This window comes from Petaurus breviceps, unplaced genomic scaffold (genome assembly GCF_028583685.1).
Source record: "Petaurus breviceps papuanus isolate PSGF00001 unplaced genomic scaffold, PetGlider_PUasm1.0 227, whole genome shotgun sequence".
Taxonomy (NCBI): Eukaryota; Metazoa; Chordata; class Mammalia; order Diprotodontia; family Petauridae; genus Petaurus; species Petaurus breviceps.
The window spans coordinates 8,246,983-8,272,547 of NW_027185896.1; the positions used below are offsets into that span (position 1 = coordinate 8,246,983).

General features: G+C 44.1%; 2 protein-coding genes across 10 annotated transcripts in view; one reads left to right on the plus strand and one right to left on the minus strand.

Moving 5' to 3' along the window:
- Positions 1–6,464, minus strand: part of HEMK1 (HemK methyltransferase family member 1) — a 48,377-nt gene extending 41,913 nt beyond the window's left edge. The window contains exons 1-3 of one of the 7 annotated variants that reach the window (XM_069095629.1): positions 6,245–6,464; positions 4,821–4,859; positions 3,357–3,671 (exon numbers count right to left, since the gene is read on the minus strand). In XM_069095629.1, the coding sequence (XP_068951730.1) occupies positions 3,357–3,593 (237 nt within the window). In that variant the 5' untranslated portion in view covers positions 3,594–3,671; positions 4,821–4,859; positions 6,245–6,464. Of the gene's footprint in view, positions 1–3,356; positions 3,698–4,820; positions 4,860–6,244 lie in introns of those variants that run through there. The other 6 variants (XM_069095632.1, XM_069095631.1, XM_069095633.1 and 3 more) reach the window with 6 other exon arrangements.
- A 2,440-nt stretch (positions 6,465–8,904) lies between these two features.
- On the plus strand, positions 8,905–25,018 carry CUNH3orf18 (chromosome unknown C3orf18 homolog). 3 transcript variants are annotated; one of them, XM_069095636.1, is made up of 6 exons: positions 8,905–9,404; positions 10,087–10,224; positions 16,997–17,437; positions 21,643–21,668; positions 23,153–23,282; positions 24,491–25,018. In XM_069095636.1, exons 3-6 carry the CDS (start codon positions 17,204–17,206, stop codon positions 24,569–24,571), a joined length of 471 nt encoding a protein of 156 aa, XP_068951737.1. In that variant the 5' UTR covers positions 8,905–9,404; positions 10,087–10,224; positions 16,997–17,203; the 3' UTR covers positions 24,572–25,018. The 3 variants fall into 3 exon arrangements, with proteins under 3 accessions (XP_068951737.1, XP_068951736.1, XP_068951738.1); XM_069095635.1 differs by lacking the exon at positions 10,087–10,224; XM_069095637.1 differs by lacking the exons at positions 8,905–9,404; positions 10,087–10,224 and adding an exon at positions 13,568–13,878.
- The last annotated feature ends 547 nt before the right edge of the window (positions 25,019–25,565 follow it).

A 25,565-nucleotide genomic window follows, 5' to 3' on the forward strand; every position in this document is an offset into this window, starting at 1 on the left:
TGTGTCATACGGAAAAGGAGCTCCAAAAACTGAGGAAAATAATTCGCTAAAAACTAGAATCAACCAAATTGAAGCAAATAACTCTATGAGGAACCAAGAATCAGACAAACAAAACATCAAGAATGAAAAATTAGAAAAAGAGGTAAAAATATCTCAATGGAAAAATAACTGACCTGGAAAACAGATCCAGGAGAGATAATCTGAGAATCATAGGCCTACCAGAAAATCATGATGAAAAAATGAGCTTGGACAACATCTTACAAGAGTTCATCAAGGAAAACTGCCCTGAGATACTAGAACCAGAGGGTAAAACAGAAATTGAGAGAATCCACTAGTCACCTCCTGAAAGAGATCCCAAATTGAAAAGTCCGAGAAATGTTGTGGCCAAACTCCAGAACTACCAGGTAAAGGAGAAAATACTACAAGCATCCAGAAAGAAACAATTCAAATCTTACAGAACCACAGTGAGGATTGCACAGGATCTGGCAGCCTCTACCCTGAAAGATAGGAGGAAGTAGAGTACAATTTTTCACAAGGCAAAAAAGCTTGGGTTACAACCAAGGATCACCTACCCAGCAAGACTGAACATATTCTTCCAGGCAAGGAGATGGTCATTCAACAATATAACGGATTTCCAGACCTTCCTGATGAAAAAGCCAGAGCTCAATGGAAAATTCAACCTCCAATTACGAGATGCAAGAGAGACATAGAAAGATAAACAAGGAAAACACACACACACACACACCCTGTTATTTAATAAGAGCAAACTGTTTATAGACAAGTAGAGGGCATGGGTATAAATTACACAAAATGACAATTAAAAAAAAAACATTATTAAGGGCTACAAAGGGATTGCAATGGAAGAAAAGGAAAGAACGAAGCAGAAAAGGGTAAATTATGCCACACAAAGAGGCATGAAAACAATATAGTAGAGGGAAAGAAGGGAGGGAGATGAGCATTATATGAGCTTTTCCCTCATCGGTTCTGGTACAAGGAGGGAATAACACAACCAGTTAAGTATAGGACTCTATCAAGAAGAGACAAAAAAAGTATCATAATAGAGGGAAAAGGGGAAGGAGAGGAGCTTTGTATGAAATCTGTTCTTGTCAATCTTGGTTAGAAGAAATAACATACTACATTAAGTATAAAAATCTATCATATCCTACAGGCAGTAGGATCGGGGAAGGGCTAAGAAAGGGGGTGTGGTTAGAAGGGAGGAAAGCAGTAAGGGGGAAGGGGAGGAAAAGGGAGGGGGGCTGATAAGAAGGGAATACTGAGGGAGGCGGTGGTCAAAAGGAAAAAGCCTCTTAAGGAGGGGAAGGGAGAAGGGGAGAAAAATAAAAGCATAAACAGGGGAGGGAATAAGATGGAGGGAAAGAGACAGAAAGTAATAACTATGAACATGAATGGGATGAACTCTCCCATAAAATGAAGGCAGATAGTAGAATGGATTGAAAAACCATAACCCTACAATATGCTGTTTATAAGAAACACATCTGAAACAGAGGGATACACACAGGGTAAAGGTAAAAGGCTGGAGTAAAATATATCATGCCTCAGCTAAAGTAAAAAAAGCAGGGGTAGCAATCCTTATCTCAGATAAAGCAAAAGCAAAAATTGGTCTAATTAAAAGAGGTAAGGAAGGAAACTATATCCCACTAAAAGGCATCATCAAGAATGAAGCAATATCATTACTTAACATATATGTACCAAGTGGTATAGCATCCAGATTCCTAGAGAAGGTAAGGGAATTAGAGGAAGAAACAGACAGCAAAACTATACTAGTGGGGAACCTTAATCTCCCCCTCTCTGAATTTGATAAATCCAACCTCAAAATAAACAAGAAAGAAGTTAAGGAGGTGAATAGAATTTTAGAGAGGGTGATAGATAAATGATAGATCTCTGGAGAAAACTGAATGGGGATAGAAAGCAATATAACCTTCTTCTCAGCAGTACATGGATCATACACAAAAATCGACCATAAAAGCCTCACAATTCAGTGCAGAAAGGCAGAAATATTAAAAGCATCATTCTCAGATCATGATGCAATAAAAATCATATGCAATAAAGGGCCATGGAAAGATAGACTAAAAACTAATTGGAAACTAAACAATTTAATCCTAAAGAATGAGTGGGTCAAACAAGAAATTATAGAAACAGTCAGTAACTTCATTCAAGAGAATGACAATAATGAGACAACATACCAAAATTTGTGAAAATACAGCAAAGGTGGTTCTTAGGGGAAGTTTTATATCCCTGAGTGCATACATGAATAAATTAGAGAAAAGGGAGGTCAATGAATTGGGCATGCAATTGAAAAAGCTATAAAAAGAACAAACTGAAAATCTTCAATTAAATACTAAATTAGAAATAATGAAAACTAAAGGAGAGACTAATAAAATTGAAATTAAGAAAGCTATTGAATTAATAAATAAAACTAAGAGCTCATTTTATGAAAAAAACAATAAAATTGATAGACCCTTAGTCAATATGATAAAAAAAAGAAGGAAACCAAATTATGAGTATCAAAAATGAAAAGGGTAAATCTACCTCCAATGAAGAGGAAATTAAAACAATAATTAGGAACTATTTTGCCAAATTATATGCACATAAATTTGACAATCTTAGTGAAATGGATGAATATTTACAAAAATATAAGTTGCCCAGATTAACTGAAGAGGAAGTAAATTACTTAAATAGCCCCATCTCAGAAAAAGAAATTGAAATCATCAGTGAACTCCCTAGGAAAAAATCTCCAGGGTCAGACAGATTTACTAGTGAATTCTATCAACCATTTAAAGAACAATTGATTCCAATATTCTATGAACTATTTGGAAAAAATTGTGAAGGAGTCCTACCAAATTGTTTTTATGACACAAACATGGTACTGATACCTAAATCAGGAAGAGATAAAACAGAAAAAGAAAATTATAGACCAATTTCCCTCATGAATATAGGTGCAAAAATTTTAAATAAAATATTAGCAAAAAGACTACAGAAACTTATCACAAGAATAATACACTTTGATCAGGTAGGATTTATTCCAGGAATGCAAGGATGGTTTAATATTAGGAAAACCATCAGTATAATTGATCATATCACAAATAAGAACAGAATCTGCCCTCGAGGAGCCATCCCCATGTCTAGAACAGCGGAGGCATCTGATAGATTCTTGTTGTGGTCCCTGCTTTTGAGGAGTTTATATTCTCCCAGCAAGAATACAACCCTGTTGAGGAGAGAGACAGATTCTGCTCAGGAGACAGCTCCCAATGTTTACCTCTCTCCCTCCCACTCTGTCCCTGGGGGGGTCAGGGGATTCTCAGGATCTCTGCCTTTTATTTAGAAGCAAACTTAACTGTTTTGGCTCCAAGCACATGAGCCACGATGTACTCGCTGGACTCTCGGGCTTCGGGCACTCCTCTCTCCTCAAAGAGCTGTGCCCAGTGGTCGACCAAGGCTGTCACTGTCATTGATGGGGTCCTGCAGTCACTGACTGGTCTCAGTGGCAGCAAATCAAGAGGGGAGTGGAATCTTCCCTTCCATTTCAGCCCTCTCAGTCCAAGGCCCCACGGCTTCACTCGCCAAAGCCACATGTTTTAGGGGAACAGCATCAGGAGCAACTGCCACATTTAAGGATCTCTTGGAGCCCGTGATTCTCTGTTGACCTAAGCCTGTGGAAGAAAGAGATGGACACTCCCTGCCCCAAGAGCTTCAGATAGAATCTGGGGCCATCTCTACCTCTGGAACATCCCCCCCAACCATCCCTGACCCCATCTCCACTCTTACTCCTGACCACAGTGGTCCAGGTCTCATTACTTCAGGTATCTCTGATCCAGACTCCCAGCACCCAAACTACCCTTCCCACACAGCCAGTCAGACAAATCTTCCTTCCTCGGCCTATAGCACACCATGCCTTTCTTGCAACAGATGCTACATAAAGGTGTGCTGGACGAATGGAACATGTAGTTGGGGTTGGGTGCTGTCACCCTCCCATTTCACAGACAGGGAAACCAAGTCTCCCTTCCTCTCCAAACCCTGTCCATCTTTCAAGGCCCAGCTTAGCTCTCCTCTCTCAGAAAGCCTTCCCTACCTCCTTCCTTTGAACACTATAGCCAACCCTTTTCATCTATAGCCAGTCCTTCACATCTGTTCTGTTTCTAAGGGTTTAGATTATTCTTCTTGGAACATCTGTAATGGTAAGGGAATTTGAAGATCTTCCCTGCCTTTTAATGGGCCTCACTTGGAGCCCAACAAGAGAAGCTTGCTTAGGGGAAGGCCTGTTTTTCTGGAAGGTCCACACCTTTTGTTACTTTGTAATTAGGCATTGGGTCTCTAAGGCTGTGATGTTCTCTGATCCTGGAGAAGGCTATGTAAACTCTGAGGTGAGGTTTTGCTTTGGGGCTCACTTATGGGGATATTGAGTGATTTGGCCAGATGAGACTCTGGGTAGCCACTGAGCCCCCCTGGCTTTGGAAACCCAAATGTTGTTGCTTCTCTCTCTGGTAACTAACTAAATATGTATGTATGTAGTGATCAGACAGCTAGAAACACTGTCTGTTAATCTGTTGACTTTGTTGTTTTCTCTGTCTCTATTTTTTTGTCTGTTTGTATTTTCTGCAGTTCAGGGTGCTAACTTTTCCCCCTGAACTAAGTGAATTATATATTTGATTAAAGTAAGATTGTTAACTCCTTTTGAGTTGCTTTCCTTTAGAAAAACAGATCAAAGAACCTGTGCTGGCAGCTATCCTGGGTATGCTAGGGTACTTGCTTCTACGACATCTCAAGTCTTTTATTATTGTTTAGCTTTTCAATATACTTGCCTCCCAAGCAAAAGGATTGAGTCTTCTCCTGCACTAGAGCTGGTTGGGTAAGACATGGAAGAGAGAGAATTTTAGAATAATCATCAGTTCATGGGCTTTCTGAGGAAGGCATCAGGGTGCTATAGAAAGAATCCTGGTTCACAGAGCATTGTACACAGTAAAAGTCACATTGTGCTAACTAAAGTCACTAACTTTGATAGACTTGGCTCTTCTCAGCAATGCAATGATCTAAACCCTAAAAGACTCATGATGGAAAATGCTATCCACACCCAGAGAAAGAACTACAGAATATGAACGCAAATTGAAACACTATTTGTTCTCTCTCTTTGTTTTGTTTCTTCTTTCTCGTGGTTCATCCCATTGGTTCTAATTCTTTACAACATGATTAATGTGCAAATGTTTAATATGAATATATATGTAGAGTCTATATCAGATTGAAAACCATCTTGGGGAGGGGGAAGGGGAGGGAGGTGGAGAAAATTTAAAACTCAAAAGCTTGTGGAACTGAATGTTGAAAGCTAAAAATAACTAAATAAATTTTTTAAAAAATCCTGGTTCAATTTTCCAGAGCCCAGCTTCATATCTCCACCCTGTCATGTTAACCTGGATGCATTTTGGTAAAAATGGAGTCTACCGTTCAAGTCCTGTCTCTGACACTTTCTGTCAAACTGGGCAAGTCACTGAAGGTGTCTGCATCTTTTTCCTTATCTGTAAAATGGGGATGATTTATAGGGAGCAAAGTATTTTCTAAAACTTAAGAGAGCTACACAGGAAAAAATTATTCTGTTATGAGCTAAGAGAATTGACTCTGGAGTCCAGGATCTGAGTTCAAATTCTCCCTCTGAGTTTACTACCTGTGCAACCAACCTTGGATAAGTCTCTTTATTTATTTCCCTGGATTTCACTGTTCTCATCTGGAGAGCTTTTAAGGCAGGCTGAGGTTTCTTAACCTAGGTTTCATAGAAGGGACCATGGCTAGATTTCAGGGGATCTGTGAACTTGAATAGAAAAAAAAATTACATTTTTATTTCTTAGTTTTCTTTGCAATTCTGGGTATTTTATTTTATGCACTAAGAAACATTCTGAAAAGGCATCCTTGGGCTTCAGTACATTGCCCAAGGAGTTCAGGACACAAAAGTTAATAACTCCTCCTCTAAGGAGTCCTCCAGTTTGCACATTCTATGGATGTGTCTGATCCGTTTCTGAACCAAAGTTAAATTTTGAATTCTAACAATCAGAGTCCAGAGCACGAGAATGAGGGGCTGGTACGTCCTTTGTGGGCTTGAGGCTCTGGACGCTGGTCCCAGACTGCTTTGGCCACCAGGCCGAGGGGCCACCAGGGAAGGGAAGGTTCAGATGAACCTAGGGTCTCCCTAAAAGGCTCCCTGTCATCCCCACGCCCCGAAACCGCAGGCCATGCTTACCTGGGCAGGCTACTCTGGGCACGATGCTGCGGGTCTGGGGTCCCTAGAGCTGTAGGTACTCACTTTAAGCACCACCACATGCCATGGCCAACCCCAAGGCTATATGTCCTTCCTTCCTTCCGTGACGAGAAGCAGCCTTGGCGAGCAGCTCCACCCCCAAAGCATCTGTTCTCCTCCTCTCTCCAGCAGGCGTTGCTTGGGCGGCCTGGAGTTCCCGCCCTCCTCTCTTCTCCCATCCAATCTTCCCGGTTACTATCTCCTCAAAGAGGCGGGGCCTCCCACGTGGTTCTGCCCTCTGATGTGTAAAGACCACGTGGTCTGTGCTCGAGCAGGAGCTTGACCCAGGTTGATTGTGCAGAGATCTCTCTGCCCAGCCTCTGGCTACTTCCTCTGATTAGCTCCCAAGTCAGCTCAGCGCGCCTCGGAATTTCGCGGTCTATGTGGGAGCGTGCAGACTCATCACAGTATCAACATTATGAGTTCACTGCTTCTGTGTATATCTGGAATGATAGTATCCAGAAATGCCTTTGGCTGACCTCTGGGGGCGTTCCCTGAAACACCTGGGGTGCATCCCCTGGGAACACACAGGGAAATCGAAAGCCAAGAAAGCATGTGTCTAGATCTCCCTGGAGGGCGACAGCATTGGTATGGGAAGAAGACACACGTTTACATTAAGCATCTACTATTTGCCTGGCACTAAGCTTTACAAATATTATCTCATTTGATCCTTAAAACGACCCTGGGAGGCAAGAGCTATGCTCATCCCCATTTTACAGTTGGGGAAACTGAGGCACGCAGAGGTTAAATGATTTGTCCAGTGTCACATGGTTAGTGTCTTAAGACTGGATTTGAACTTCCAAAATCTTCCAAATGTGCTACCTACCTACCTTCAATAGGGCTTACTGATAATGTCCAGCTCCCAGAGCTAAAAACCACTAGACCACAACTCCTTGGTCTTTAGGCATCCATCTTGAGAACCTTCCAACTTCGGTGGCCTCCAGTCCGGTTAAGCTCCTCCCCCAGCCTCAACCACTTCTTAGCTATAACCACTAATCCCATTATAATTGCCCAGCTAGGTAAAGGAGCCCTCTCCTAATTTATTATTATGAATCTAATTCTTCCCATGCTTTTTTTCAATGAGGATCCTGGGATAAGTCACTATCCTGCTATTACTCTTTTATAGTTACTATTCTTTTAAGACTGTTGGACAGGTGAGCAAAATAACTGCTTTTTTTTTTGCAAATTAGTAAGAGTATTGGGGGCAGCTAAGTGGCTCCATAGTGCACAGAGTGCCGAGTCTAAAGTCAGGAAGACTCATCTCCCTGAGTTCAAACCTGGCCTCGGAGAGTTAATAGCTGTGTGACCCTGGGCAAGTCACTTAACCCTGTTTGCCTCATCTGTAAAATGAGCTGAAGAAGGAAATGGCAAACTACTTCAGCATCTTTACCAAAAAGAACCCCAAATGGGGTTCTGAAGAGTTGGACACATGACTGAAACTGAACAACAAGCAGAGAGTATCAGAGGAAGCCTCGAGCCTGAGAAAGTTCTGGGCCTGGAGTTAGGAAAACCTGAGTTCAAATAGGCCTCAGACTCTCACTAGCTGTGTGACCCTGGGCAAGTCACTTAATCTCTGTTTGCCTTAATCCACAGGCAAAGGAAATGGTAAACCACTCTAGTATTTTTGCAAGAGAATCCCAGGGGTCAAAATGGTGAATTGTGACCTCCTTGAGGGTGGGGACTACTTTGGTTTTATTTTGCATCCCCATCCTCATAAGACGTGACAAATGGTGGTTGAACCAGCGGCTCTTATTTCACTTCCAAAGTAGGGTCCTCACAATATCCCAGTAAGGTGACCCCTACCCCCAACCCTCCAGAGGAAGGGGGCAAGCTCTGGCTGTTAAGAGGAGTGGGAAGAAGCCTCATCTAGTAGTTAGGGTAGTTCTGCCCAGTGGTTTACTCTCACTGAGTGACCTTGGACAAGTCCCTTCCCTTCTCTGGACTTCACTTTCCTTCTCTGTAAAATGAGGGGACTGAACTAATGAGCCCTGCAAGAAGGGGTTCTAACAAAGGTCGTCTCTTCTACTGACTCACTGTGGTTTGGAGAGGACGCTTACCATCGTGTAATAGGATTAATGCTCTTAAGTGCATAAAGAGATTTTGCCCATCCCCTTTCTGGGTGTCAGCTTCTTTCTCTGTAAAGTGGGGGTGGGGGTGGGGTTAGATTAAAGAGGCACTGGAATTTAAATCCGAGGATGAGGGATGCATCTCTTCTCTGTCTCTTATTGGGACATAAACAAATCTTGGGCGCGGGCCTCAGTCTCCCCATCTGTAAGATGAGGAGGCTAGATAAGAGGATCTCTAAGGGCCCTTTCAGCTTTCACTTCCATGATTCTAAGATTAGCCCCAACCCTCAGGCCTGGAGTTCTGTGATTTGGTGGATGCCAGCCCATGCCCTGCTGGTTCCCCACCAGCATTTCCATAAGGGAATGCCAGCTCCTCCTGCCACAAATCCAGTGCTGATTCTGCCTGGTGAGCACGACACTGGGCAGGAGAAGCGGCAGAGTGGCGGGCGACAGAACCAATCCTCAGCCCCAGCCCAGTCCGAGCACCAATCCCCAGGCAGGGCAGGAGGAGAAGGGGCGGGCCCAAGTCTGCGAGCTGAGGAGGCGGGACCAGGTACTCCAGGCATTTCGGAAAATACAATGCAAACAAACGCTCTGACAGCTGCGCCTGCTCCCCGGGCCTCGCTGGAGCCTGCTCAGGCCCTGGCATCGGCGCTGCCAAGTCCATCAGGCCGGGGCATAGTGCCAGGCTGCCCTCTGCAGAGCCAGCGCCTCCTGGTCTGCTGAGGTCACTCGCCTCATCGGTGCCCGCCGGTAGGAAGGCAGCAGCCCTCACCCTCGCCTAACCTGCTGCCCCCTCGCTGCCCCGTGCGCTAAGGAGCCCCCAGAGGCAGCCAGGGCTCTTCTGCACCTGGCTTTGCAGCTAGGGCAGCCGGGCGGGCAGCCGGGCAGGCAGGTGGGTAGGCAGACGATCGGGGAGGGGGAGAACGGGGGGCGGGGGGCTCTCACATCCCCCAGCTCCTGGACCACCTCTGCAGTCCTGCGCCGACCGAAGCCAACAGCTGGAAATCCGCAAGAGTGACTTAAACGAAAACCAAGTAAGTGCTGATCCCATCCTTTTTATTCAAGCTCTTAAGACCGAAGGAGAGACTGGGTGGACAGGGGGCAGGCACACAGAAGGAGAATCGGAGAGAGGCTGGGAGGGCAGGGGGCGGACCCAGGGGAGGGGGGCAGGTGGGGAGGTTGTCAGGGCTGTGGGTGGCACAGGAGGGGGAGGCAAGAGGAGAGGGTGGCAGGGCTGAGTGTAGGTCCAGGGGAGGGGTTAGGAGGGGAGGCTGGGGAAGAGGAGGGGAAAACTGGAGGGGCAGGGAGAGGCAGGAAGGCAGGCTGGGATGGCATGGGATGGATTCTGGGGAGGGAAGAATAATACTATGTTTTCACATATTGTCACATATAAGATAATAGATTATCTCATGTTGATTGGCACAGGATGTATATAGCTTACAGAGTACTTTCACAAGAATTATGACTAGTTGGATCTTAACAAGGCAAGGCAGATATGCATCCCCATTCTACAAATGAAAGACATTGAAACTTGGTCAGGTGACTTGACTAGTCCCTGGTCCTACAATAAGTCAATGGCAGACCCAGGTCTTAGTTTTTGTATAAGCTGCTTGAAGTGGAGAATTTGTCCTCTCTAAATTATACATCTCCCTCAACATCTCACACAGTGCTCTTCAAAACGCTAGGCACTAAGTGTTTTTATTTTGCATTCTACAGAATCATCAGATTTTAGAGTTGTGAGGAACCTTTGAACTCACCTATCTAGTCCCCCCCCCCATTTTGGAGGCCTCACCAGAGAAGGGACAGTAGTAACATCAGTAACTTACTGACATCATAATCACCCCTGTGAAGTAGGTAATGTATGTACTCTTAATCACCTTATACAGATGAAAAAAATGAGACCCAGAGAGGTAAAGCAATTTGCCCAAGGTTGCACAGCAAGAGCCCAGATCCCCTGACCCCCTAATCCTAGATATGTTGCTGTTCCATTCAGAATACTAGAATGGAGTGAGTTTAGAGAGGGGATTGGAAGACAGAAGAAATAGGAAGGAGAGGGGATGGGACAGCAAAAAGGATAGGAAAGGGAGATGGGATGGCAGGAACTAGGTAGGAGGCAGGATTGGGGAGGGGGAGGACCAGAGAAGGAAGGAAAAAGAATAGGGTAGGAGAAAAGATTAAACGTAGTAGAAATCAACAAGTGCTAGATTAGGAATCAGAAATCTTGGCTTAATATCCCATCTCCACCATTTATCTATATGACCTCTACAAGGCCATCATCTAGATTCATCATCTAGAAAATGAGTGGGTTGGGCAAGGCAATCTCTTCCAGATCTAAAATCCTCAAATCCCTCTGAGAGAAAAGAATTGTCGAAGTGAATGTGCCTATCAAAGTCACTGGCTTGATCACTGGCATCTCCACTTTCCCCACACTCCTCCCTGTACGCCCTTAGCTAGAGCAGTAGGAGAATAGGGCATCTAGGAGGTGCAGTGGTTAGAGTGCTGGGCCTAGAGGCAGGAAGATTCATCTTCCTGAGTTCAAATCTGTCCTTGGGCACTTACTAGCTGCTGTGTGACCCTGGGCAAGTCTCTCCACCCTGTTTATCTCAATTTGCTCAACTGGAAAATGAACTGGAAAAGGAAATGGTAAACCACCCCAGTATCTCTGCCAAGAAAATCCCAAATGCAGTCATGAAGAGTTAGTTGGACATGACTGAACAACAGTAGAGGTATAGAGGGAAGCAAGTTAAGCAAGCTGTGTCTGAAGAGTTGGCCTTGACCCAAGGTTGGTCCACTTTTCGACCTGAAGGCAGTACGAGTGAAAGATGGAGGAAGACCCAGAAGGATTGTTAAGGGAATCCTACTGGGCTAGAGTTCAGGAGGGTGGAGCTGTGAGGCTGGCTCATGTGATTTATGGGATAAGGACTGAGGTAGGAGAGGAGAGGCACCTTCACAAAATCTTAGAATATCAGATTTGGAAGGGACCTTGGAGAGCATCTAGTTCACCCTCTAACTGGGCGGTACTTGTCTCTACTACATCCCAGAAAAGCACTCACCCAGACTCAGTCTGAAGGCTTCTGGTGATCTGGAATCTCCTGGGGCAATCTATCTAACTTTTGGACGATTCTAATTGATAAAGAAATTTTTCTTTCTATAGAATGGAAATCAGCTTGTGCAACAGGCTCCCATAACCTCTAGTCCCTCCCTCCAGAGCAAAGAAGGTCCAGGGACACAGTGAGGAGAGAGGGGTCCCCTAAGCTGAGGTCTCAATCTATCATCGGTGGGCTGGCTTGTCTAGGGACTCACTTAAGGGTGTCTTATTTAGAGTCACAGAGGGGATCATGAGGTGGAGAGTCAGAACTTGGGAGTCAGGGACTGCTGAAAATATCTTCATCCATGCTAGTACCAGGGACTGCAGATAAAACCAGGTATGACAGATGGCAGGTCAGAGTCACACTGCAGGCAGGACTTTGAGGGACATTTTGTTCCAACTGACCAAAAAACATGTTGGTGGAATCAGTGTTTTTCTTATGTGGTGATCACATGCACACACACAGACACACACGCTTGCCTTCAAATTGTCATTCATTACATTCTTACACTATGGGGGTACATACATACACTGAATGGGGGGGGGCATACACACTCACAGTTTATATACCTGCATTCATAAGCAGGAGCAATAACTTCTCACAAACTTATAGGCACATACAGATACTCAAAGAGCACTGTATTTTAAGTCAGAGGAGCTGGGTTCAAACCCTGACTCTGGTGATTTACTACCTTGTCATTTTCTTTATAGCTTGTCAGTTTCCTCATCTGCAAAATGGATTAGAGATGCTCTCTAGAGCCCCCTCTAGCTGTGAAGGGGTGGATAACAAGAAGCATCTTTTAGGCACCTACTTGTATGTAGCATACAGAATGCTTTCACACATATTGTATCTAGCTGGATCTTCACAAGGCAAGGCAGATATTGTCACCCCCATTTCACAGATAAAAGACATTAAAACTTAGACAAGACCTGTGAGTCTCCTGTGCCCATTCCCATATACTCATTCTCACAGGCAAACACCATACCAAAATACCCACAGTTTTACTTTTCAATCCAAAAAACCCACAGGTCCTTCCTATGTACCAGTCACTATGCTAGATGCGAAGGAGGCAAAGACCCAAAACAACCTGTCCTCAAGGTGACTACATTCTACCAGGAATACAATTTCTCCCTAGATAAATAAATACAAAGTAGTTTGAGGAGGAAGGCAGCACTAACAGCTAGGGGGAGGGGGAGGAGAGATTCACATAAGAAGTGGTTGCTGAACTAAGCCATGAAGGAAGCTCAAGCCTGTGGGAGGCAGTGAGGAGGAGGGACAACATTCTAAGCTTGAAGAATAGCCCGTTGGGCTAATAGCCCATCACAGATGGAAGGCTGTATCCAGCAAATAGATAAGAAGCCAGTTTAGCTGGAACAAAACAGTGGGTGAAAAGGAGTAAGTAATAAAACATAAGTCTGGAAAGATAGGTTGGCACCAGACTGTGGAGGCCTTTAAGGTCCCTCCCACCCTACAGCTTCCCAGCCTTAGTCAAGTCTCTCCCCCTCTGAAGCCTCAGTTTCCTCACCTGTAAAGTGGGTATAATAATACTAGGATTTGCTGACTTCACAAAGCTGTTGTGAGGAAAGTGATTTGTAAAATGTAAAGGACAGAAGAAACAGGATTCAAACAAGTCTCTTAATGCTAGAAAATAGAGATATTGTTATGGTTTTTATTCCTTGTTGGCCCACACTGGACCTGAGCAGGCCAGTGTGAAGTGTGTGGGTTCAAGGCAGAGTGTGCCAGACCATCTTCACTTGGTTGATGCTGAGAGGACAGAACGAGGAGCTAAGGAAGGTTGACATGAAGAAGTCAGATCTCAGCCTCCCAAAACCATTGGTCAGAAGGCTTGTCAGGGTCAGGACCCCAGAAAGGCACCTCACAGTCATATTATCTCTGAGCTGGGAGGTGGTACCTCCGCAACCATCTAGTTCAAACCATGCCCATCTCTTCTAAAACATACCCCTTAGGAATCAGACAACCATCATGTGGAGACCTCAAATGAAGGACCAGAACTACCTCTGGAGGCAGCCCAGCCTCTGGCTCTAAAGTGAGGAAGTCCTTCCCGACATGAAACCCAAACTTGCCTCCCTGCCACTTCCACTGATTGCTTCTGGTTTGGCCCTCTAGAGCCAATGAGAGGAAGTATGATACTCTTTAAATACTTCCTATAAGTCTCCTCTTCTCCACATTTTGAGGTTACCTAACTGACCTTGAATAATGTAGAGCTGATAGTTTTTGTCCCTTAGTCATTTAGATGCCTCCCTTTTCTTTGCTTTGCAGACTTTTATCGACACACTCATTTGATCAGATTTCATCCAATCTCTTTTCTGACAAGCCCTCTGAATCCAAGATCTTCTTTCTTTATGGAATATATCAATGTTTCCCAACCTTTTTACAGTGTAGCGACTCCATTCTTAAGGTAACATAAACAGAAGCATGTTATAAGAGTTGTATTCAATTCATCAAGCCTTTATTATGCTCTTACTATGTGCCAGACATTTTAGTAGGGGATGGGGATACGAGGACAAAAGTGAAAGTAATCCCTACCCTAATAGTCCTTCCAGTCTCACTCCTCTCTAATCCATTTCCTTTCCTCTGTAACCATTTTAGACAATCTATTGACTGCTACAAAGACAGCCCTGTGTTGGGAAAAAGTCACTGGGGCTACAGAACAAGAGTAATGGGTATTGAAAAGACCCTGGGAACCAGGAGACCCAGGTTCTGGTTCTGGCTGCATCACTATCTCATTGCATAACCTTGGGCAGTGACTTCTCATCTTAATCACTTTCTATTTTCTAGGCTTCCATTTTCCTAAATATAACATAAGGGGGCTGGTCTAGTTGAGTGCTCAGACCCAATCCAGCTGTGACTCTAATTCTGGTACTATGTGGCTGATCCTGGATGGTGTCTTGTGTATCATTTCTCTGTGAGAAATCCAGAAACAAAGAAATGAAGAAAGGAGATGGTTTTGTCCACAGGCCTATACTGTATCCTAATGGGAGTGGGATGGTTACCCTCTGATAAAAGTAGTGGGATGCCTACCCTCCCTCATTCCTCTCCACCTCATTAGCTCTCAAATGTGAAGAATGGAATTTTCAAATAGATTTTATTTGTTGATATTTTTTGTTTTTACATTGCCTAGATTTTCCCCATGTCCATCTTCCCCTTCTCCATCCCAGAGAATTTTAAAAATTTAAATAATTTAAAATTAAGAATTATTTTAAATTTTTATTTTTTAAAAGGATGGAAAAAAGAGAAAAAGTCAGCAATACTGATCAATATATAAAAAAAGAAATCTGACATTATATGTAATGTTCTATATCTGCAGACCACCATCTTTTCAAAGGAAGGGGGAAAGTCTTATACTTCTTCTTTGTGGCCAAGGTTATTCTTTATAATTTTGTAATATTCAGTTTCATTTGTTTTGTGATTATTGAGTGATGGCATTTAAAATTTCCTCTCACCCACAGCCAACTAGTCAGCAAAACCCACAGAATCTTGTCTGTTGAGAGAGAGGCAGAGAATTGGGCAGCTGAATCTAGGCCACTGGTTTTTTACCTGATATGATTTTTAAAAACACATTATACCGGGGCGGCCAGGTGGCTCAGCGAGTAAGAACACAGGCTCCAGTGTCGGGATGACCTGGGTCTCGAATCCGGGCTCAGATACTTAGCACCACACCCAGAAATAACTGGCCGTGTAACCTTGAGCAAGTTACTTAACCCTGATTGCTTAAAAAAAAAAAAAACCACATTGTATCGTATTTTGAATAATACCTTTAGCTTTTATGTTGCCTTCATTTTTTAATATCCCTCCCCCTGTCCTTATGCATTGAGCAATTCCTTGGAACAAAGCTTAAAAAAAGAGGCCTTTGTTACAAGGAATGAATGGCCCTCTGCAGGGAGAGAGATACTCAGAAATGAATATGATATAAAAACAAAAGGCATCCATTAAAAAATAAAACCCACGTGCTTATTATTCTCCATTAAATCAATTTCTCTCTCTCTCAAAAAAGAAAGGCAATTCAGCAAAACCAATCAACCTAGCCTTTATAATGGTCTTGGAGGAAGAAACAGTGAGATGAGGGAAATGGTTTCTCCCCAAGCTCTTCTGTTGTCATTCAATCATGTCCAACTCTTTGTGGCCCCATTTGGGGTTATCTTGGCAAAGATATTGGAGTGGTTTGCCATTTCTTTCCCTAGTTCACTTTACAGATGAGGAAACTGAGGCAAACAGGGTGAAATGACTTTCCCAGGGTCACACAGCTAGGAAGTATCTGAGGCTGAATTTGAACTCAGGAAGATGAGTTTTCCAGGCCCTCTATACAGGGCCACCCAGATGCCCCCAAATTCTTCAAGGTTCTATAATTTCACTGGTGTGGACAATCCCTTCACTGATGCATATTGCAGCTTGATTCACACCTTAAGAGATGGTTTTCATGAGTTGCCAGTGGTTAAAAAGCTTCCTTACCTGATAGCCAGCTTCCCGGTGACAGTTTGCTAGGCTGGTCATAAGATTAAAATTGAGCAGACTCTTTCTAGCTCAACTTCAATTACATCAAATCATTAAACACTGATTAAACCCCAACTATGTGCAAAGCTCCTGTGTTGGACTGTGGGGATACAAAGATACAAGCCAGTCCTACCCTCAATGAGCTTACATTCTAAAGTGGGGTGGAGGGGAGGAGGAGGGGGAAAAGAAGGAAGCAGACAACTCCAATACAGCAGCAAGGCAAGAGATATGTCTCTATTAGAATGTGAACTCCTAAAAGAAGGGATGGTCTTGCTTTGCTATCTGAATCTCTGGATCTTAGCTCAGTGTTTGGCTCAACATAAATCCTTTTTGATTTATTCATTCCATGCAATGTGCTATGAGAAACTAAAGGAGGAAGCAATTATTTTCATCTGGGAGAGTCTGAGGAAGGCTTCCTGGAGAAGGTGCCCCTTTATCTTGGCCTCAAAAAGAGGGGATAATTTTAAGCGGGAAGTCTAGTCCAAGCATAATATAATAAATAGCTCGAGCAAAACTAAGGACTTGGGAGTGAATCAGATAAGAAGAGGGGGCAGAGAATAGTCCCGTTTAGCAGGACTAGAAGTTACATGAAGAAACATTGTATGCAAGGAGGCTGGAGAAATAGAGCAGAGGCTTTTCAGCATCTGGAAAGGTAAATTGGAGCAGAGGCATGAGTGCAAGAATCATTTGCGCCTTTGTTCGACTCACCATGACATAACCTCTGAGAGCTTTGAAAGGTCCCGTCCCTGCCCTGATGGAGACGACTCTTGGAGAAGATTTTCCCACATGTTGAGAGTAAAAACAAAAGACAAAATAGGCTTTCACATCCTCAACTATACAAAACACGGTCCTTTTATTGCAAATTCAGTTCAATCTAGTTAATGTTATTAAGTGAACAGAGTGACCTCAGATCCTGTAAAGAATGTTCTAAAAATAAGGATTTCATAGATTTTTCACTTGTCTTCAAATTTCAGCTTTCTTCCACCCCCACCCCCAACCCTATTTGTTTTTTTCCACAACTTCAGCGTTTCTGGACATTTGGCATCTCTGGGCTCAGAAACCAAGGCTCCTTCTTCATTGGGAGATGTTGTGCTAGCCTGTGCTTATGATGCTAGAGGCAGACCCTCCCAGGAAAGCCCTGGGGAAACCCCAATCTGCTTAAAACCTTTGGAAGACCGTCCAGCTTGGGACAGTTGTTGGAGGACTGGACCTGACGTGGCCAGAGCCTTGGGATGACTTACAGTCCAGCTTCCCCTCAGGACTTGTACCGAAGCAGCCCCCCCACCCCAGAACCTGACCTGAGGGCCACCACAGAGGGGGCTGCTTCAGAGAGCGCCACCCTCAGTCCTGAAACTACCAGCTTTAACGGCACCAAAATTCCAGATGTGGCCAGCAGTGGGGCCAACATGGGGACAATGCTACTATCCTTTGGAATCATCACTGTGATTGGCTTGGCTATGGCGATGGTAAGAGATCAAGGGATGAAAAAGGAGGACAACATGGGCTTACTTCATTTTAAGGAAACCCACAAATGGAGGCAGGGGTGGGAGGTGATCAGTGTGTTTTCACATCTATCCCACAGTAAATGGAAGATCCAGCATTTGAACCCAGATTCTCTGACTCCAAAGGGGATTTTTTGTCAGAGGCAAAGTCATGACAGGCATTAGTAGATAGGACCCTGTCATCTTCCAAATCACAGTATCCCAGACCTTAGCAATCATCATGGAATTATGGGATATTAAAGCTGGAAGGGCCCTTTGTGATCACCTAACCTAATTTCTCTCATTTTACAGGAGAGGGAATGGAGGCCTGGAGAAGGCCAGACCTTTAGGACTGGCTCCAGGTCATCCATCCATCCCTTAGTGGCAGAGATTGGACTCCTTATCTCTTAGGGTTCTATTTGGTAGGCCATGGTGAGACTCTCTTTCCTTGGGTAATGCCTGCTGGGCATCAACCACCAAGATTGGTTGAGCCTGTGTCCTTTCCATGACCCTGAAGCAGGCAGAGAGATACCTTGATTATACACATCATTTATTTTGACAGCTCAGTTGGCACTTATGATAATCCCTTAAAATTGCAAGGACCTTGTTGGCCTGTGATTCAACATTGAGGCAGAATGACAAGTATCTGCTCAGTTTTTTGTATTAATGCCAAGAAATATACCTAGTTTCTGGGATGAAACAGAAACTGGGAGCCAGATATCCTATGCTCTGATCCCACTAGCTTGCTGATCGACCTTGGGCAAATCACTTTATCTTCCTGGGCCACAGTTTCCTTACCTGTAAAATGGGTGGTTTGGATGAGATTCTCTCTAAGGTTCTTTCCAGCTCTGATATACTGCTATACTTCCAGCTCTAATATAAGTGTTGCCCGTGCTACTGATTGAGGCTCTCCCATCTGAATGGAGAGAGGAACTAGATAAAGATCCCAGAAGTCTGGGGTTTCACTCTCTTTCCGGGAAGCTTTAGCTTCCTTACCTATGGGATAGAATTTAAGTGCTTTGCCCAGGCTAAGTGCAAAACCAAATCAGAGAAGGAAAAAAATAGGAGCATAAACTCAGCTGGAATGAAGGCTGGAGAACTTAGCTAGCAGAGAAAGGTTTTTCTGCTGGCAGAGAAAGGTTGCCACCTTTTCAAACCCAGAAGGCATTCCAAGTTGGTGGGGTCACATGCCAGGGATAGATAGGGCTCCTAGAAATATGTTCCTAAATCTTTCTCAGTTAATGGGCTGTAAAAGGGGAGGTCTCACTCCATTGACTTTGGTAAGACTGTCCCTCATTCTGGGTTTTGTTTTCCACTTCAAAACTGGCAATGAATTAGTTGGTCTTGATGTCTAGGATTTCCTCTAGCTCTGAAAGTCTTTCCCTTCCCATTCATTTCCTAACCTGGAGGTTTTCAATTCAATTCGACAGATATTTTCAAAGTGTGAAGGCCTGTGTCAGATACTAGGGAGATAACAAGTCTTCAGCAAAGCATAGTTTCTGCCCTCCTACAGTTTCCAGTATAGTAGGGGGATAAAACACAAATATATAAAATTATGCTGTATTACTTGACAAATGTCAATGAAGGGCCTTGAGTGGGGAGGTTGGTTGCCAGGAGAGTGAGTCTAGTCCCTGGCTTTGACTGCTTCTTCAAGGCAGCTCAGTGACTCATTGGATAGTGCTGAGCCTGGAGTCAGAAAGACCTGAGTTCAAATATGACCTCAGGCACTTACTGTCTTTTTTTTTTTCTTTTTGGAGGTCAATTGGGGTTAAGTGACTTGCCCAAGGTCACAGGCTAGTTTTTGGTGTTAAGTGTCTGAGGCCAGATTTGAACTCAAATCCTCCTGACTTCAGGGCTGGTGCCCTCTCTATTCACTGCACCACCTAGTCGCCCCTGACCTGTCTTTACTAGCTTGTATGACTCTGGGCAAATCACTTAATCTGTCTGCCTCAGTTTCCTCAACTGTAAATGGGGATAATGATAGTACCTAGTCCTAGGGTTGCTGTGAGTATCAAATGAGATATTTGTAAAAGGCTTACCATGGTGCAGGTGCTTAATAAATGCTTATGTCCTTATTTCCAGGGAAAGGACTCTCAGGATGTCCCCATCCCCCACCCCCACCGCCAATGCCTATTGCCCTCATCAGACTGGGAGATTCCCCTGCTTCATGGTTATCTCACTCTAGCTCAGGCTCCCTTCCCACCCACCTTAGGTGCTGCCTGTTCCAGGCAACCTTCTTGGCTCTCCCAATCCTCTTACCAAGTGAAAGGGGCCTTTCCTTCCTTGAAAAGTCTTGGGAGGCTTTGCGTGATCCTCTCAGAGGCATTTTTCTCACTCTCCCAGGTATCTGTTTTTGTGATTCTCCCTTAGGTTATAAATTCTTTGAGATTTGGGCCTGGGCCAAAGCAGAGCTCCATGCCTCCAGTTTAGAGCATCTTTCTGAATTGAATTGAAAGAATTTCAGTTGCCTTGGTTTGTTGGCCCTCTAAGAGGGGAGGTGCCTTGAAAACCTATTTGTCAATTTCCTTTGTAACTCACAAACCAAACAACCAACTTTCCCCTTCCTTCTGCCCCTAGAGCCTAAATGGTCTATGTTTACAGACCCTAACTTTTGTCCCAGAAAAATTCCCTTTCCCTCTATTATTTCCATAACAGTAAGAACTTGCTTGTCCACTAACAACGGGAAAAGAGAAAGGAGTCCTCACTCTGAGTGAAAATTGACCTCTATACTAAGGGAGTCCTGGTGTGGGCGGGTCACTCAATCTCTTTCTTCAGGAAGCTCTTGGTCCAAGGGGGTACACGTCCCTTTCCTCAGGTGGTCAGATCTGAGTGTGACATCCAACCTGTATCTTCAAAGTCTCCCTGGCCTGAAGGGGAACCTTAACACCAACCTCAGGGAGCCCCTGGTCTGAGAGGAGCATGCTTCCCCTGTCCTCAGGGAGCCTCCCAGTACGAAGAGGGAAGACAGCGTCTGCCTTCAGAGAACTCAAGAATAAGGGAGAGATCAAGGCCCCAGTTCGAAGGGAATAACTAGTTTGTAGATGATATAGAACCAGTACCCTATAGTACTCAGCCCCTGGTGTGAGTCAGAGACAGAGTCCTGCCCTGATGATTTGGAAGAAAAATAGCGTTTGCCTTCAGAGACCCCCCCATCCCCCGTCTGGAGGAAGGCGTAGGGTAGAGGATACAGGTCTCGCTCAAAGAAGGGGACCTTATCCAAGTTATTTCCTCCTTTTAAGGGAACCTTTATGAATTCTAGGGGATACTCCACAGCTTCTAGTCTCCCTACTCCACCCCAAGATGATGTTTGGGGAAGGTGTCAGGTAGACAAAACAGGCATGTGAAAGTTGGTGTGCTACAGATGGGCAAAGTTGGCACCCCCTTCCTCAGCTTTGCTAAGGACCCTGAAAAGGCTTAGCCCCTGATGTGATCACCAGTGATCTACTGACTAAGGTGGGGAGTAGGAGCACTGTGTAAACCAGGAATGGAAATCCTATTAATTTAATTCCACAAACATTTGTGAAAGTCCCACTGGATACATATAAAGGTGAACAAAAAAATTATAGATCCCTGCCCTCAAGGAGCTTAACATCTTGTGTTCAGTTGTGTCTGACTCTTTATGACCCCATTCGGCATTTTCTTGGCAAAGATACTGGAGTGGTTTGTCATTTCCTTCTCCAGCTCATTTTACAGATGAGGAAACTGTGGCAACAGGCTTAAGTGGCTTGCCCAGGGTCACACAGCTAGTATCTGAGATCAAGATTTGAACTCGGGAAGATGAATCTTCCTGACTTCAGGTCTGGTGACATAAGCACTATTGGCACCACTTAGCTGTCCCCATGAAATCTGCTAGGGATAATAAGAACTTACATTGCCTTAACACTTTAATGCTTGCAAAGAACTTTTCCTTATGGCTTTGTGAGATCAGTAGTGAGAGTATTATTATCCTCCTTTTACAGAAGTGAAAACTGAAGTTCCCATTTACACACGATCACACAGCTAATAAAACCTTGTTCAGGTTTTCTGGTTCTATATGTTGCTTCTTCTTTCCTGTCAATCTATGTCACCTGCCCTCCCCTAGACACCTATGTTACCAAATGCTTGACTTAAAACCGCACCTCCTTTTCCTTCCTTTTGCTTAGGGAGGGTTTACCCACCCTGCAATAACTTTGTCTTTCCTTTTCCCCTAGGTTCTGTACATCAGGAAAAGGAAGAGGTAATCCCCTCGTTTTTTTTTTCTCCAGGCTTTCAATATCAGGAGCATAGCAAAGAGGGGGAAACATGGGGAAAAAACTGTGGGCAGGGAAGGGAGAAACACACACACACACACACACACACACACACACACACACTTTGGGCTGAGGTGTTGGGAGGAGATCAGATCCCTGATCCTAGGACATGGTTATAGATCTGGGGAGAACACTTTTTCCTAGGTCCCCAAAGAATCCTTTGGAGAACAATACTAACCCTCATTTCTCTACCCTCCCCCTGTCACCTTTTTTGGTCCAAATCTGTGACTTCATTGGTGTAGGAAATTCCCTTCTATCAGTGAAGACTAGTACCTTCTCTGGAATTTATATTGATATATTTATAACTTTAGACAACTGTCTTGGGTACAGAGAGGTTGAATAATTTGCTTAGGATCACACAACCTCTGTGTTATTGGTAGGACTTGAACCCAGGCCTTCCTGATCTGAAGTTGTCCCTCTTATCTACTAGACTACATCGCTTGTCTTAGCCCTTTAAGTTTGAAAAGATACTTTCTTCACAGGTGCAGTTATTATTATACCCATTTTGCACATAGGAAACTGAGACACAGAGAGATTAAGTGATCTTCCCATTGTTCAATCTCTAGCTGGGAGATTAAGAAAAAAAAAAGATGAAAATTGATATATTCCCTGACCTTGAGGAGTCTGCTAGGGATAATGTATAAGAGTTAGGAATTGAGCTCACATCTTCTTCAGGTGCTGACATTCTGTGTTCTAAGGTCCTTGTTAATTCTAACAGTCTATGAATTCCAAAAGCAAACATAAATACTTGTGATTAATATTTGCTCCTTTGATTCATATATACTCCCTTCCATTCACATGTAAGGCAGAGTGGACTGCCCATAAGACTCGATCAGGGATATAGTCACTGGCATATTTTATAGCCAATCAGTATAGAGTACCTATAGGTTCTGGGTCCTGGTCCTGAGTACCCATGGGGAGGCCTTAAGTGTGAATGAAACATGTTATAGGAGGCCCTGCCCTCAAAGTCCCTACCAACCCTTTAAATAACTTGCTAAAAAATGAGTAAGGGAGAGATGAAGGTTATCAGTTTATGGGTACATAGGTCCTTAGAGCTGGAAGGAACTTTAGAGGTCATTTATTCAAACTGGAAACAGGCCTAGAAAGCTGAAGTGATTTGCTCAAGGTCACTCAACTAATAAGCAGAGGGGTGATTCTAAGCTAGACCTCTTAACTCTAAATCCAACAACCAAAAAAGTGTTTGGGGGGGGGGCTGAGAAAAGAAGGCCTGCACTTGTCTCTCCCTACTGGCACCTGTTGCCTCCCCCATCATACTCATTAGCCAGGCTATGTCTTAGGCCACTTAATAAAGTATTCAGTGCCCACTGTGTGCAGAGTGAGGCCTTCACTGGCAGCAGACAAGGGACAGAGGAGAGGGGACTTCACGTTCCACCCCACCCTCTGCTTTCAGGCTGGAGAAACTTCGTCACCAACTTATGCCCATGTATAACTTTGACCCCACGGAGGAGCAAGATGAGCTGGAACAAGAGTTGTTGGAGCATGGGAGAGATGCAGCCTCAGCACAGGCTTCTCAGAACAAGGTGCAGAATTCTCTGTTTCTCTGTTTGTGTGTGTCTCTCTCTGTCTCTGTCTTTCTATCTCTGTTTGTGTGTGTCTCTGTCTTTCTATCTCTGTGTGTGTGTCTCTCTCTGTCTCTGTCAAGTATTATAAAGGGTAGTTTGGAATTCAGGCAAAAAGAGGAAAAGAGAATGTTATGGACATAGGTGACAGCATAGTCTAATGTACAGAGTATGAAAAGCACAGGCCATGTTCCAGAGCAATGAATAATCCTGTTTGTCTGGAATCAGGAGGATGTGGATGAAGGCAATAGGAGACAGGACTGGAAAGGTAACGTGGAGTTCATTTATTGTGCAGTTATGTACACGTGCTGTGTACCTATCTCTGGATTAGAGTTTATGGGGTGATAGGAGAGGAACTCAGTCTGGGGAAAAGGGCAAGGCATACGTAAGCCTTGGTTCTAAAAAAAATCCATATACATGCATGTGTACATATATGTATATGTGTATATATGTGCACACACCATGATTATAGATATAAAATATATAGATAGGAAAATTATATAAATGTGGATATAGATTATATATAGAAAAATATGATTATATGTATATATACACATATATATACATACATACACACATATACATGCACACACACATATATGAAGAGAGAGAGCGCGCATGCTTCTTCTTCCAGAGAACTATCCTGCTGCACAAAGAATAAAAGAGAGAAAAGGAAGTCAAGAAAACTAGCCAAACATCCACCAAGACATAATGTTCTATACCCATATTCCCTCACCCCTTCTAAGAAAGTAGAGATTCACCCTCTTGTCTCTTTGTTAGGGCTAAGCTTGGTCATTAGAATTTCACAACATTGCGTCTCATTTTTTGCTGTTGCTCTTCTTTCCATTCACATTATCATCATGTATGTTGCCTGGTTCTGTTTACTTTACTTTGTATCAGTTAGTAGAAGCCTTCGGCTTCTCTGTATTCATTGTTTCTTAGTTACAATTAGTAACTTAGTTTCATTCATGGGCTATATTGTTTATCCACTCTACCATCAACTTTGTTAGCAGGTTCTATCGTGAACTCACTGTGTAGCCTTGGGAAAGTCTCTTTCCTTCTCTAGGATTCAAGCTTTCGCTTCTGTGACATGGTGGGTTTTGCCTGAGTGGTCTCTAAGGGATTTCCCCTCGTTTTGTGACATTCTTCAACTTGCTACTTCCTCACAGATTCTGCTGACGAACCAGGGCCCAATGCAGAGACCCAGCCGGCTGGTTTTCACTGATGTGGCCAACGCCATCAACGCTTGACTGGCATCATTCCCAGTCTTGGGATGCAGCTGGTGGCAAGGAGGACAATGCCCCTCAATGGCCAGTACTAACTCTAGTCAGCTCATGGGATTTGAAGGTCTTCTGGTCATTTCTATTTCTAGCGCACACAGTGCTGCCTGACCTGGAATTTATAAAGCTCTGATTGGACATAAAATTGCCATCACAGTCCAGCATGGGGAGAGACAGTGACCCCATGATATAGCACAAAAATGGCACCTGGGGTGCCTGGGTCCTCTCTGCGGGAGGCATCAGCCAACTCCACAGTTCACTGGTTCTCTGTACCTCACCTTCCCTCTCTCTTTCCCCTCCTCTGACCCTTCATCCCTAGACTTCAAGCAAATCACACCAGGCGAATACCTGGCTTAAACTGATGATCAAAGAAGTTGGAATCTATGAGCACAACAGACTAAAACTTGGGCCAAGTTTAGTGGTCGGCTTTTGTGTGTGTGTGTGTGTGTGTGTGTGTGTGTGTGTGTGTGTGTGTGGCAGGACTATGGGAAGGTGAAGCCATCATACCTACAAAACCTTTCTGTCCCCTACTCTCATCTTGTCCCCAAACAGTGTATTCTCTGTTCAACAAAAGATAAAAGAGAAGAGGTGAGGGGGAAGAGAGGGAGGGATAAAAACAGGAAGGAGAAAGAAAGGGAGACATAGGGATAGAGGAGAGATGAAGTGAGGAATAGTTAGAAGAGAAGAAGCAGGGATGGAAAAGAGGGAAGGAGAGAGATGGAAAAAGACAGAAATGGCAGAGAGAGAAAGATTTAGGGAAAGCAAGGGAAGGAGCATCTGGGCAGGCTCTCATTATAGTCCTGACCCATGGCTGGAATCCCTGCATGCTTGGTACAGCTACTTCCATTCCTCATGGAAAAGGTCACTGGTGAGGGAGTGGGTAGATCTGGAGTTAGTGGGGGAGGGAAACCAGTGGTTCATGGAATGGCCTCCTCTCCCCACCCCCACTTAGGCCTATTTTCAA